The sequence below is a fragment of the Lissotriton vulgaris genome, chromosome 7 (assembly GCF_964263255.1).
Source record: "Lissotriton vulgaris chromosome 7, aLisVul1.2, whole genome shotgun sequence".
In the NCBI taxonomy this organism is placed as follows: Eukaryota; Metazoa; Chordata; class Amphibia; order Caudata; family Salamandridae; genus Lissotriton; species Lissotriton vulgaris.
In genome coordinates this window covers 800,137,016-800,151,493 of record NC_141695.1, presented here as the reverse complement: position 1 = coordinate 800,151,493, position 14,478 = coordinate 800,137,016, and the positions used below count along the sequence as shown (strand labels likewise).

Below are 14,478 nucleotides of genomic sequence, written 5' to 3'. Positions count from 1 at the left end.
GAACCACTCGCCCTCATTCTCAAACAAGCTAATATCTGCTACCACCTCCATGCCGATGATGCCCAATTATATTACAAGATCAAATCCCACAAAGACATTCTTCACCTCCATGACATCTTGACTAGAGTTCAAACCTGATTCCATCTGAACCATCTCAAACTGAACCCGAAAAAAACTGAAATCATCCTTTTCACCCCAAAAACAATTCCCTTCCCATTTAACTATGGGTCAATGATATCCAAGCTTCTTAACTGCTCACTCTACACCTCTAATGCCGTTAAATCCTTAGGCATCAGTATCGACCAGAATCTAAATCTCATCCCCCACATCAAAAATGCAGCCAAAAGTGCTCTTTTTACCCTTCACCACCTCAAGAAAATTAAACCATTCATTCCAGCGGATGATTTCACTCTTTGTCCAATCGCTTGTCCTTTCCAGGATTGACTATGGTAACGCCACACTGGCCGGCACTCCTAAAGTCCATCTGTCCTCAACCTAGCTGCTAGACTTTTCTCTGACTGTAAACAATTTGACCACATCTCCCCCCGTCCTCAAATCTCAATTGGCTCCCAATAGAAGGAAGATCCAACTACAAGATTGCCTGCATCACTCACAAAGCTCTGCACCAAAACACCCCCTCTTACCTTGCAATCAAACTACATAAAGCAGGGTGCTCCAGGTCCCTGAGAAGCACAAACTCCCTTGTCCTGATCCCTCCCAGACTCAATTGTCAAAAGACCCAATCCTGTGCATTCTCTGGTAACGCTCCTACGATTTGAAACTCTCTCCCCGAGGATCTTCGCTGCAACCCCTCTTACCCTCTCTTCAAAAAGGAACTCAAAATACTTCTTCTCAACAAATATTGGGGTATCTAATGTTACTGACTCCGAACATGTTCACTCTTTTCTCTTGTCCATCCTCTTCCCAACCCCTCAATCCTTTCATATTCCCACTCCCCCTCTCTACACCCCCTTCTCTCTCTTAACTTTCAGTATTCATCTTCCCCTTAATTTTATCCGTTTCTTTGTCCCCTTAGCTCTTCTGAATGCAACACTATATTGTGAATTTTTTGCACAGTGCTAATGTTATCTTATTATGTTCACCTCCCTTGTAAAGCGCTCAGATACTTTTGGATCCAGCAGCGCTATATAAAACCTTTGAACTAAATACATAAATTATCCTGTTTCTTTTGCCCCACCCAACAAAATCCACCCCTTTTACGTATCAATTTTCACATACAAATAAATCCCCTCTCCCCAACAAAATCTATATCTGGAATGTCTCACCAATCGCCAAGTGTCCGCACTCCTGCAAAAAAAACACACAACTGCCAATAGGAATACCAAGAAGTACAAACACTGACCCTCCCCCAATCAAAATCCATAGCTGGCATACATTGCCCTCGCCACTCCTCCTCATCCGACTACCCAGGCCGGCAAACACATTTGGTAGTTGGCATACATCGATGGGGGCACTCCCATAACTACATAAATTCACCTCTACAGTCCACCATCCATCACCCCTCTTCATGGCACAAGTCCTATAAAAAGAAGTGGGGGAACTGACCAAGTTAGGCAGTATGCAAGTGACATAACGTGTTCCAACACAGCACATGACATCACGACGCGTGACATCCCACTTGGCATCACAGGAAGTGATCTCACTGGAAGACTCCATCAGGACGAGTAGCGCTATAAAAAGAAATAAAATTGTGCTATTTAAATTTTTTGTGTAAATACTGGGACAGACCCACCCATCTGACATTCTTAAAGTGCGTGCACTTATATACACAGACTGAAAAAAGTAACAAGCATTTGCAATGCAATAGGTCTTGAATTTGCAAGAGTTTAAGGTACTGGCATTGTAAGATAATGCCTTTTTATTTAGCCGTTTTGAAAAACACATAAATAAAAGGCATTTTCATTTACAATGCCAATAGCTCACTCTCGCAAATGCGAGACCTGTTGCATTGCAAGTGCTTGTTTTCATAGGCTGTTCAATACTTTAGTGATTCATTCTGCACGCAGAATGTTATAGTTCTGTTGACTTCCAAAAGAAGAGTTTCCCAGATAAACCAGAAAGGACTGGGTGATCTCAGTAAAGAAAAAGAATTCCTTTCTGTTATTCAATCTAGTGTTGACCTGTCAGTCTACATTAAAAAAATAACTTTCTAACCCTTGTAATGACACAATTAGTTAATACAAAACACTTGAATTGCTAATTTCTCTCAAGACTTTTATTCTTAACATTTTTTTCATACTATAGTTTAAAATTGTTGGTACACATTTGATAAAACACAATACATTTTCATACTCATCATTACAATACAAATATCTGAGTAGCCTCAGTATAGTGCAATAAACAAGCTCAAATTAGTACACGAATTACAATAACATTTGTTATAATATAAAATTGGGTCCTTATGTCACAAATTTTATTCTTAAAAAATGTTTTTTTTAAGAATAAAAGTCTTGAGAGAAATTAGCAATTCAAGTGTTTTGTATTAACTAATGGTGTCATTATAAGGGTTAGAAAGTCATTTTTTTGAATGTAGACTGACAGGTCAACATTAGATTGAATAACACAGAAAGGAATTCCTTTTTCTTTATAGTTCTGTTGACTTGCATTAAGGCACTTGTCTTTCTTTCTGTGCTTTAAAAATCCTTGGAATGTGTCCATTAAGGTTTCCTGAGGCAAGCATGTATTTCTGAATCTAGACTGCATGACCTCATATGTAGTACTTTTATTCCTTTGCAATCCCTGGCGGCAGAGCACCCAGGATAACGTGCTGCATGGCTAAACACCAATAAGGTACCATAGGTGAGACATATTGGTTATGCCAATGCTAGTTAAGATACTCTTTCAACTATAAAGTGTTAAGTAATGAGTCTTCAGAGCGAAGCCTAAACTGTATAAAATGCCTCCCGAAGATTTTAAAAAAAGCTCTATCGAATATTCCGTCTTAACGCCTGCTGTAGCTATAAAGTGCAATTTACCCTTTCTGTTTGATTTAGCAGCTTTGTTACATGTCTCAATTGGGCGTTAACCTGATTTGTTTCCTTTTTCCTTTTTTTTCAGACACAATAGCTGGGAACCAGAAGAAAATATTCTGGACCCCAGACTTTTACTTGCATTCCAGAAAAGGTAACTTAAAAATGGCTGACTTTCAAAGTTCTCATTCAATTTAAAGCATGGCTAGTGTGACGATGGGGTTTACGGATTTAGTATTGCTGATCTAGTTCTGGACGTAGGAATTAGTCATGTGCCTGTAGGGTTTGTGTACAAAATGGTGTCACTTAGAGCATGACTTTTAGAACTAATATCCCCACCAGGAAACGTTTTCACAGGAACTTACAATATGCTCAGTTTTACTCCTCATTTTTGGGGCTAACTGGTGGTAGTTGGGATGGAGTTAGTGGAGCATTCACAAGCATATCTTGATATTCTCAATTCTGCTCTGTACGACTCTACCCGATTTACTTGTGTTTTAATGTCCTCACACACTGACTGTCCATATAGATTGAATGTTTGCAAAGCACTAGATCTGCTCCACTTTCCTGAGGCGCAGCCAGGAAAGCTAGGCTTTACACCTAATTTTAAAACGGTATGCTTTTTAAATTTTGCATTACTCGCGGTGTTCATTTCATCCGCATTGCTACCCCGATTCCCTCACAGCCGAATAGGTGCTGCTGTGGGATTGATTCTGGGCTAGACGCAATTTAGGGAGGACTTTCTGGGTTGCGGCCTAGTTGTTGGGAGACTCACGCCCTCTTCCAGCTCTAATAAATGGCCACCAGCATCCGACCGCGCAGTGGGTGCGCCGACTGCGCCAAAGGCAAGCCCGTCTGCGCCCGTCTACGCCTGGACATCGCCTCTCGCCAAAACCCCTTGCTATCCTTTGAGGGAATCTCTTTGCCATGATAGAGAGACCCTTGTAGCATTGAATCCAGGTGTCTGGAACTGCGATGAGCCACTATCGCATATGGGGGGAATCACACCTGAAATGCGCTATAAGCAACTTTACTACACCTGCACCCTGCCTTGTGCGAGGAGCAGTAGGAAGAGCTGATCAAGTTCAGCTTAAGATCTTCCAATTGAACGTGAGGTCACTCGTTAAGCACCACATGGAAATTCAGACTTTTATTTGAGGAGTCCCCGGACATTGTTTTTGTCTGTGAAACATGGCTTAAGGATGATATGACATTTGTACTTAATCTGACCCTCCCTGCAGGATACTCGATTAGTACTATAAACAGGGACTCTAGGGGTGGGGGAATCGCGATAATCTATAAATCACAGTATCCCTGTTCTTTTATTAAGGAAAATATTAGGGATTGCGAATGCGCCCGTTTGATGATCGATATAAGTGCTCACTTTACCTTTTCTGGCCTGTATATTTATTGCCCTCCAGGGCCTGCGACCAAGTTCATTGAGGCATTTCTAGAGACGGTTAGTGCACTGGTTGTAGGATCTGCTAACTTTACGATCTTGGGAGATCTTAATCTCCATTTGGATCAGACCCAGGATAGTGCCATCCACAACCTATCCGCTCAGCTGGTCGCCCTACAGCTGGAGCAATTAATATCTGATGCTCCGCACATAGCCGGCCATATACTTGATCCGGTGTTTTCTAACATCCCAGCTATGAGCATAGCAACGCCCAAGCCTATGGGCTGGACCGATCACTTCTTGATAGAAATAAGATTATGTATCACTGAACCATTTAAAGTTGACATTGAGAACCCGGTCCTTAGACGCCCATGGCATAAACTTAAATTAGAAGATCTCCATGCCTTCCTTGTGGCCAACCCCTTAGGGGACTTGACTACCCCTGAGGTGGCTTATACTGCGTTTTGTGACTGGATCCTAAGTGGACTGGACACCTTTATTCCGGCAAAATGGACCAAAGGGCGTACTTCTAATAAGAGTCCATAGTATAGTGAGTCTCTGACAGCCCTGAGGAAAGAGTGTAAGAAAGCGGAACGTGTGTGGAGAAGGGAATACAAAGGAGGGGACAAATCTATGTATTTGTCTAAAGTCAAGCTCTATCACAAAGCTATTTGTACTGCACGTGCTGCTTTCTATGCTAAGGAAATAAAATAAAGCTCTAACCCTACGAATTGTATATTTAAATTCGTCAAAGAGCTTAAGAGTAATAAAGCGGCGCTACCCAGCATAGTATCTGCACAACATTGTGAGGAGCTTGCGACTTTTTTCGTGGAAAAAGTACAAAAGATCTACCAATCTTTTCCACATGTTTCCCCTGACTCCACCTTTTCAGTTGTTAGAGATGAGTCCTGCCCTACTCTATCAGCTATTCCGGAGATCTCTAAAGAGAAGTTATCCAGATTATGTAGTAGAATTAAATCTGGGTCTCCCTCGGACCCTATGAGGCCAGCCCAATTCATTGAGTCCCTGCAGCTTCTTCAGCAGCCGCTGTGTCAAATACTCAACCTTTCCTTTTCCATTGCGAGCGTTCCTGTGGCCTGGAAACAGGCTTGGGTGTCTCCTATTAAGAAACCAACGTTAGACACCTCAAAACCTGAGAACTGTAGACCTATCTCCCTTCTTCCTTGAGTGGCTAAGATCGCAGAAGCCCATGCTAATAATATCCTATCCCAATTTCTGAGCTCTCATAACATTCTGGACCCGTCACAGAACGGTTTTCGGCCGGGCCACAGCACGGAATCACCCTGCTAGCCACTACGGAACATCTTCGGATGATTGGATGCCGGTTAAAGTGCAGCGATGATTTTGTTGGATCTCAGCGCTGCCTTTGATACGGTGTCACATGACCTTCTTCTTCATCGTCTAGAGGCAGTATGGGTCACCGGAACTGCCTTAGAGTGGTTACGGTCATTTTTGACTGAAAGATCTTTCCGTGTATCGGCCCCTCCGTTCCTTTCTCAATCCCATTCCATTGGTCAGGGGGTCCCCCAAGGCTCCGCATTGAGCCCGCCTGTTTAATCTCTACGTACAGCCACTGGCGGCTGTTGCAAAAAAATGGGAACTCACAATGGTGTCCTATGCTGATGACACCCAGCTTGTTATCACCGTAGCTGAGGAACCATCAATATCGGCCACTAGATTCAGAGACGGGATGACAGCAGTGGCTCAATGGATAGCAAAGAACTGTTTACAGTTAAGTGAAAGTAAAACCGAGGTTTTACTGGTGGGAAAGAACACCGCCCTTTGGAATGAACACTGGTGGCCGGCGTCCCTTGGTACAATGCCAACGCCTAAGACATTGGTAAAGAATCTAGGAGTCTGGATGGATTCTTCGCTTAGTTTCTAGACCCACACAAAGAGAGTCGCGGCCACCTGTGTTGGCTTGTTAAGGGGCCCCAATCCTCTATTGAAATTCTTTGACTCGGAAGTACGACAGCTCATTGTGCAGTCTACCATACTTTGTCGACTAGACTATGCTAGTTCTCTGCTCCTAGGGGCTAACAAAGCAGAGATACGGCTACTACAACGAGTTCAAAACTCGGCAGCCAGAACTCTGGTTGGACTCTCCCGTCGGTGTTCGGTCAGGGCCATTATTCAAAGGCTGCACTGGCTACCGATTGACACCCGGATTCAGTTCAAAGCTCTTTGCCTGTCTTTCAAGATCTTAAATTCGGGGAGCTCGGAGGTGCTGGGCAATCTTTTGACCCAGTATGTGACCCACTGACCACTGCGCTCGCTGGGACAGCACAAGGGGGCTGTCCCGCGGTTTAAACTTTGCCGAGTAGGAGGTCGTTCATTCCGGTATCTGGCAGCCAGGCTCTGGAATTCTCTGCCAGTACATATTCGTGGGATGGAGGACCTGCTTGCTTCTCGAAAAGCCATTAAAAACTTTCTCTTCCCTTCAATATAGCTATAGCTGTGACAACTCCTCTGGGCAGTGTGTTATTCAGATTTGGTAGCGTCGGGATGCCCCTTTGCTGGGGCAGCTGTTGCGCTTTAGAAAAACTACTAACATAACATAAACATTTGTTTTCATTTAATGTCTTTTCACATGGGCACTTGAACAAGTACCATTAATCTACTTCTACTCAATCTGTTTAATAGTCTTTCCATTCCACCATTAGAGGTCCCCCCCAGCCCAAAGTATTTAAAAGATAACTAGTATCAGTAAAATCTGTCTTGTCTGTCTGTCCTTTGGGCACATAGGGCCCTAGGTAATATGTATAACCTAGGTGCACCCAAATATTGGGTGGCTTGAACTTGGTGACCTCGAAGTCTGAGGCAGTGTGTTCCTAGAGACCAGATTCGCAATGGTATCCTAAAAGATAATTAATAACAATAGGACTGACTCTTAAACGGAGCTTGAAATTAAAAATAGAAACCATGGCTTTTTATTACAAAATGTAAGCTACAATGTAGAATTTGTAAAATTCAAATGCAGTAGTAACTCATTAAATTAAATAGCATTAATTTGCTATGAATTTCATCACTGTAAAATAATTAAATATTTGTCTGAAACCTGAGAAATGCTAAATATCAAGTATGCAGCAAAAATAGTAAGAAATTACTGCATTCCTGGTAGAGGCCAAAAGAATATGTTTCACCCCCCCAAATTTCAAGGGTTTGTATACAGTTTTCATGCTTGGAATATCACAGGAACTGCAAAGTCAGCAAGGTACAGTTATAAAATGTCACTTTGCCCTATCACTAACCCACTATATGAATATTGATTCGCCACCTCCTAACCATATATTGTCTGGATGTGTTTGAACAAATATGTGACATAACAGAACGCATTGTGAGTAAATTAATGAATGCATGTAAGAACATAGTGTGCAGGCAGATGGGACCCTGGCGATTGGAGCAAAATGGTGCTCGAGGCATATGAGCTGCAGAGTCGTACACTGTGCATAGATCGCCATCTGGTGTTGGGCTTGGATGCTTGCACCTTGTTGTTGTCTTTGAAGAGTTTTTTGTAGTCACAAGATTGGTAACTTCTCCCTTGGAAGATTGTGTGCATGGGCATCGACTCATCAGATTGTTTTTTCACGCCATCGAGTTCGGATCTAACTTCTGCGCTCTGGTTTGGCACCATATTCTCCAAACCTTTTAGACGCGCAAACTATCTTAAACTTGACGGTATTGTTTTTGATCGCGTGATCTTCGACGCACTCCTCAAATATTTGATTCCGGACGTAGACGTGGGCCGCTGGGCCTATCAACGCCGTTCGGGCCTACGGCTCATGTAAAAGGACTCCATTTAAAAAATGCCCCCAGTGTGGAGCTAAATTCCCACACAGTGACCACCACAAGGTCTGTAACCTGTTTCTCTCGCCTGAGCACGACCAGAATAATTGCCAGGCCTGCTCCTCTTTTAGTTCCAAAAAGACCATCTGTGATCGCCGGGCCCGACGACACATCATGGCACAGCGAGCAACTCCGCTAACAGTGGACATCTCCGATGAAGGCCCCAATGTCCGGGAGGAGAATCCTGAAGATCTGGAAATCGTGTCCGAAGCAGACGACTCATACCACCACATCACTCCAGGTCAACAAGTGAGCACAATGGCCCCTACCCCAACCCCACCTCAAAGAATAGCGGCCCTGGTCAAGACTTCGCCTGTTTGCCCCAGTCGCGACCGAAATCAAGCTTCAGAAGCCCTGGGCCAGCTCTGAAGATAAGGGACAAGCCTTCTGGCTTCTCGAGACAGAGCAAGACGGATATCAGTGTTCCATCGGCACCAAAGCCGGGCGCGCAGCCTACTCCCAAAAAGACATCGGCACCGAACACCTCTGTGCCGAAACAAAATGTCTTGGATCCGGAACCAAAACATTTGGAACAGAAAAAGATTCCTGCCACCACATCTAAGCTGAAGGACACAAAACCACCTTCCAAGGCTTCGGAACAGAAATCCAAACCTCGCTCGTACCCGAAGAAATCTGTGCCGAAAGAGTTTACCGAAGAGGAACAACTTTTTCGACCGGATCCTATCGATCCTAAGCAAAAAACTCTCCACATAGACCCAAAAACAGGACTTATCCAGTATTATGGGTATCTTTCATAGATTCACATGCCTGAATCATTCCCCGTCGTCGGGGTAGGAGTCCCCGGTAAATAACAATAGTAATGTCACATAGACATATACTTAGTACTAGGCCAGAGGCCTCACATTAGTAGCCTATCTAGGTCCTTATGTAAAAAGGACCAAACTTTGGCCAGGAGCCAATCAGCTACCATCACCCTTCTCACCTTCCTGGAAGGAGCCCTAGTCCCTCAGATTTTCTACCGCACGTCGTGCAGAGGAGTCTCCACTGAGCTCTGCTCAGGTTTTTTCCTATATCTTTGGTTTTTTGCCTACTAATTCTTCAGGTTCAGTTGGAAAAGGAGTATTGATATTTAATATGTCTACTACTCCTAAAAAAGGACTTTTTAGGCCATGTGCCTCATGTAGTAAAATGAGGCTACACATAGAGGACAAGCATGAAGAATGTTTGTACTGCCTCTATCCTCAGCATTCTGCCAAGGAATGTAAGATTTGTCGCACTCTCCCGGTCAAGACATTGAAAGACAGGGAAGGGCGACTGCTTCTGTGGCTTCAGAGACTGAAGGACAAAGACCAAGTCTCCTCAGGTGAGAGTGAGTGTTCCTTCAGAAGTTTCCACTCCTCTCCTAAAAGGCATCGACAGACCTCTCCAGGTCAGTCTGCTGTGCCTCCTCACAAGAAGCCAAAGTCCATGGAGGGTCATCCTAAGGTCAAGCCTTCTCTTCAGATGACAGCCTTCAAAAAGCCTGCTGTGGTATCTTCTGGCCTGCCTGTGACGATGTCGACAGTATCCATTTCGACATCCACTGCGTCTACTTTCTCCATGGCTTCAACTGCTACAACGTCGTCGACGATGGGTAGGTCAATACCTTCTGTTATTCCTCTCACAAAACCGTCGACGACGCTCCCGTCGACGTCTGCTTCATCGTCGACGAAGGCAAGGCTTCCAGCGTCGACGAAAATCCCATCGTCTACGTAGAGTTCATCGCCGACGAAGACTTCATCGTCGTCGAAGACACCGTCGACGAGGACACCGTCGACGTCGGCACCTTCGTCTACAAACCCGTCGACGTCGAGACCGTCGACTAAGACTACATCGTCGACGAAGACTACATCGTCGACGAAGACTACATCGTTGACGACACCGTCGACGAGGACACCGTCGACGACGAGGACACCGTCGACGACGAGGACACCGTCGTCGACGAGGACACCGTCGTCGACGAGGACACCGTCGACGACGACACCGTCGACGAAGCCATCGTCGTCGACTTCTGCAGTGTCGACGCCGCCGTCGACGAGGGCATTGACGTCGACGAGGACATCATCGACGTCGATGCAGTCGACGATGAAAATGCATGATAAAATGTCAACAATTGTAGACGCTCCATCGGACGCCACAATAAATCTACAATCGAAGGGCTCTCCATCACTGAAGTATTCCTTTACCCATTTTAAGATGTCATCATGCATGGTGACACCAGAGATGACTTCACCTAGCAAAGTCCAGCAACTGCTGCCAACGCAGTTTCTAGAAGCAGAAGATCCTGACGTGGAGAACATGTTTCCCATAGCATCCAGTCCCTCTCATCTTAACATCAAGGTTCATGAGAGTTCAGACTGTGAAGATCTTGAAGAGATGACAATTCAAGAAGAAGTCCGACAGCATACCACTGTTCAACCTATGGTATGCCTTCCGGCGTCAATTGTCTCTGGCCTACAGTTTCTGATTTCGGACTATAAGCAAAGATTTCCGTCTTCTGCTCCTGCTTCAGGAGTGCCAGCACAGCAGGAAGCTCCAACTCCTCAACGTCGCCAGCGACCACCTCCGCTGGTTGTGCATCAGGAGCAAGAGAAATTGCCTCCTCAAATTTCTTCTGATGAGGATGAATATGAGGAAGAAATGAGACATGATGAAGTCCAAGATGAGGAAGGTGAAATACATGATGAGGATTCTGATAACGCCAACCTGGATCCGGCATCCCAGAGCAAGTACAGGATGATTCACCCCCTGAGGATTTAGGGGGATTCCATAATATAGTAGGAAGAGCGGCTGCAAGATTCAACATCCAAATAGCTTCGGAAACGCAGGACTGTTTCCTCCATGATTTTAAGGAATCCTTCAAAAGATCTGTTCGATCCATCCCAGTAATCGATTATATATGGGAGCAAGGACTTAAAATTATGAAAAATCCTTCCTCTCTCATTCCAGTGCCGGCTAGACTTGAAAGGAAGTACAAAGCCCCAGACACTGCGCCCGCATGTTTAACTGGCCAGACTAAACCGGACTCAGTTATATCACAGGCCGCTCAGCAGAAGTCTAGCAACCCGTCAGCGGCAATAACAGCGCCTCCTGATAAAGAGGGGAGAAAACTTGATGCCATTGGCAAAAGATTTTCTTCCATGTCCGCCCTATCAGTCAGGGCTGCAAATTCTCTGGCATTACTAGGTCGCTACAATCGACAGATATGGGCAGATATAGCCCCATATCTAGAGGCAATCCCAGAAGACCAGAAAGAAGAGGTTAAGAAAATTTTGCTGGAGGGCGAACGCTCTGCCTCAGAAATGATCGATGTGGCCTTGGATATCGCTTCCACAGGATTTCGTCAACTGGCAGGAGCAGCGGTTTTGAGACGCCAGGGCTGGCTTTAAGCCACAGCATTCCGGCCTGATGTGCAAGCCTGCCATTTGATGGAGAACTGCTCTTCGGTGAACATATCGATGATATGCTGCAAGGTATTAAGAAGGATACCGACACGGCGAAAGCCCTAGGCACCCTACAATACAAAACGAATTCCTTTCGAGGATCCAGAGGTAGAGGGCAACAGAATCGAGGCAGCTATCAAGGTTACAAGTCCGCTTATGACTCTTCTCAGCAGTACAAGCCTCAATATCAGCAGAGACAGCAACAAGGACGAGCTTCCTACAACAAGTCGTCCTTTCGAGGGAAAGGAGGAAAGAAAGATAATTACAGACGCCAATGACTGCTTTCTCCAGCATGCCTCCACCTCTTCTCCACAATTCGCAGTTGGAGGAAAAATTACCAACTTCCTTCACAATTGGAAGCAAATTACAACAGATCGTTGGGTGCTGCAGTTAGTTCGCTTCGGACACACTTTGGAGTTTGTGGAACATCCTCCTCCGAACCCACCATGTCCTATGCAGCACAAGAATCTACAACTACTTCAACAGGAGCTCTCTCTAATGCTCCAGAAAAGAGCAGTGGAGAGAGTTCCTCGAGGTCAGAAGGGGAGAGGATTCTATTCCCGATTCTTCCTGGTCAGAAAAAAGGAGAAGAAGCAATGGAGACCAATACTGGATCTGAGAAACCTAAATATATACCTCAAGAAGCAGTCCTTCCGAATGGTTACCCTCCAGGAGGTATTACACCTACTCAATCCAAAAGACTATATGGTATCCTTAGACCTCCAGGATGCCTATTTTCATGTCCTCATTCACAAGAGTCATCGACAATTTCTGAGGTTTGCAGTGGCAGGCAGGCACTACCAGTTCAGAGTTTTACCATTCGGCCTGAAGTCAGCTCCACGCATCTTCACGAAGTGTCTGTCACCGGTAGCGGCATACCTTCGCCAGCATCATCACCAAGTCTTTCCCTACCTAGACGACTGGCTCATCAAAGCTCCGACTCGGACAGGCGTAGCCAAGTCCTCTTCGGCCTGCCTTCATCTATTCAAAAATCTGGGCCTAACACTCAACCAGGAAAAGTCAACTCTCCAACCGTCACAACGTCTCAATTTCCTGGGAGCAACGTTGGATACACAACAAGAGAAAGCCTTCCCTTCCAGAGAACGTCAGGTCAAGCTGAAGACCCTGGCTGTCCACATTCAGGCCAAACAGAGAGTCAAAGTTCGACTATTCAAGTCATTGCTAGGAATGATGTCTTCCAACATTTTTCTCATTCCTCACTGTCGCCTACACATGCGGCCTCTACAGGAAGCCTTAACAAATCAGTGGATCCAATCTACAGGGTCTTTCAACGACTGGATCAGGATCACTCAGATCATGAAGAAAGCTCTGAGATGGTGGCTTCTGGGCGACAACTTAAACAAGGGTCTCCCTTTTCTTCTCCCAGTCTCTCCTCATGTGATAACCACAGACGCTTCACTGGAAGGATGGGGGGCGTTCCTGCAGGAACTGCTAGTACACGGTCAATGGTCAGTGGCAGAAAAACAACTCCACATCAATCTGCTAGAGTTGAGAGCAGTGCGCTTGGCACTTCGAGCATTTCTGCCCCGAATCAGGAACTCCCCAGTGCTTGTGAGGACGGACAACACCACCACAATGAACTACCTGAACAAGCAGGGGGGTACTCGATCCAGGACGTTGTCTCGAGAATCTCAGCAAATTTGGATCTGGCTGGTACAACACGACATTTCTCTGCGGGCAGAGTATGTCCCAGGAGTAGACAACACCCTGGCAGACTCGCTAAGCAGGCAGCGTTCACTTTGCCACGAGTGGGAGCTCGACCAGCAGCCGCTCGACTCGGTGTTCTCCCGTTGGGGCAAACCTCACCTGGATCTCTTTGCGACGGAAGTGAATGCGAAATGCCAACATTACGCAAGCTGGCTTCCCCAGAAAAGGTCCCTAGGGAATGCCTTTTCGATGACATGGTGCAACGTCTTTGCTTACGCTTTTCCACCGTTTCCCCTGATCCCCAGGGTTCTCCGGAAACTGAAAGCAGAGAGTTGTACCATGATCCTGATAGCCCCAGCGTGGCCGCGCCAACACTGGTATACAGAGCTACACCTTCTATCGCTGCAACCTCCAATTCTATTCAGGACATGCCCACATCTCCTCACAATGAACCAGGGACAAGTCCAGCATCCGGATCCAACATCTCTAAAATTATCAGCTTGGCTCCTGAGTTCAGAGAGTTCCAGGATTTAGATATTCCACAGGAATGCAGGGTCGTCTTAGCCCGGGCTCGGGCTGAAAGTACTAATAAGACGTATTCCCTCAAGTGGAAAAGGTTCTGTTTGTGGTGTAGAGCTCAGAATTTGCATCCGTTCACTTCTACTCCAGCACAAATTCTGCCCTACTTGCTCCACTTAGCCAATTCTGGACTGGCACACGCTTCAATAAAGGTCCACCTGGCGGCCATATCCAGGTTCAGACGATCTTCGTGTGGAGCTTCACTATGGACCAACAGACTAATCAAACAGTTTCTGAAGGGATTATTCAGATCTTTCCCTCCAGTTAGAGCACCTCCACCTACATGGCAACTAAATGTGGTACTAGCTCAACTAATGAAACACCCGTTTGAGCCAATCCACAGAGCAGATCTAAAACATTTGTCATGTAAAACCGCTCTATTGCTGGCGCTCACGTCAGCAAGGAGAGTGAGTGAACTACAGGCTTTTTCTGTGCAAGACCCCTTCATCCAGTTCAAGAACGACAGGGTCATTCTACGGACTAACCCTAAGTTTATACCGAAGGTTCCGTCCTCTTTCCATCTCAACGAACC

The 14,478-nt window shown here is 45.6% G+C and overlaps 1 protein-coding gene across 1 annotated transcript in view; it reads left to right on the top strand.

Moving 5' to 3' along the window:
- The window catches only part of LOC147702435 (chromobox protein homolog 2-like), a 168,804-nt gene that overhangs the window by 108,796 nt on the left and 45,530 nt on the right, over positions 1-14,478 (top strand). The window contains exon 3 of the mRNA XM_086931059.1: positions 3,079-3,144. Coding sequence (XP_086787185.1) covers positions 3,079-3,144 — 66 coding nt within the window. The remainder of the gene's footprint in view (positions 1-3,078; positions 3,145-14,478) is intronic.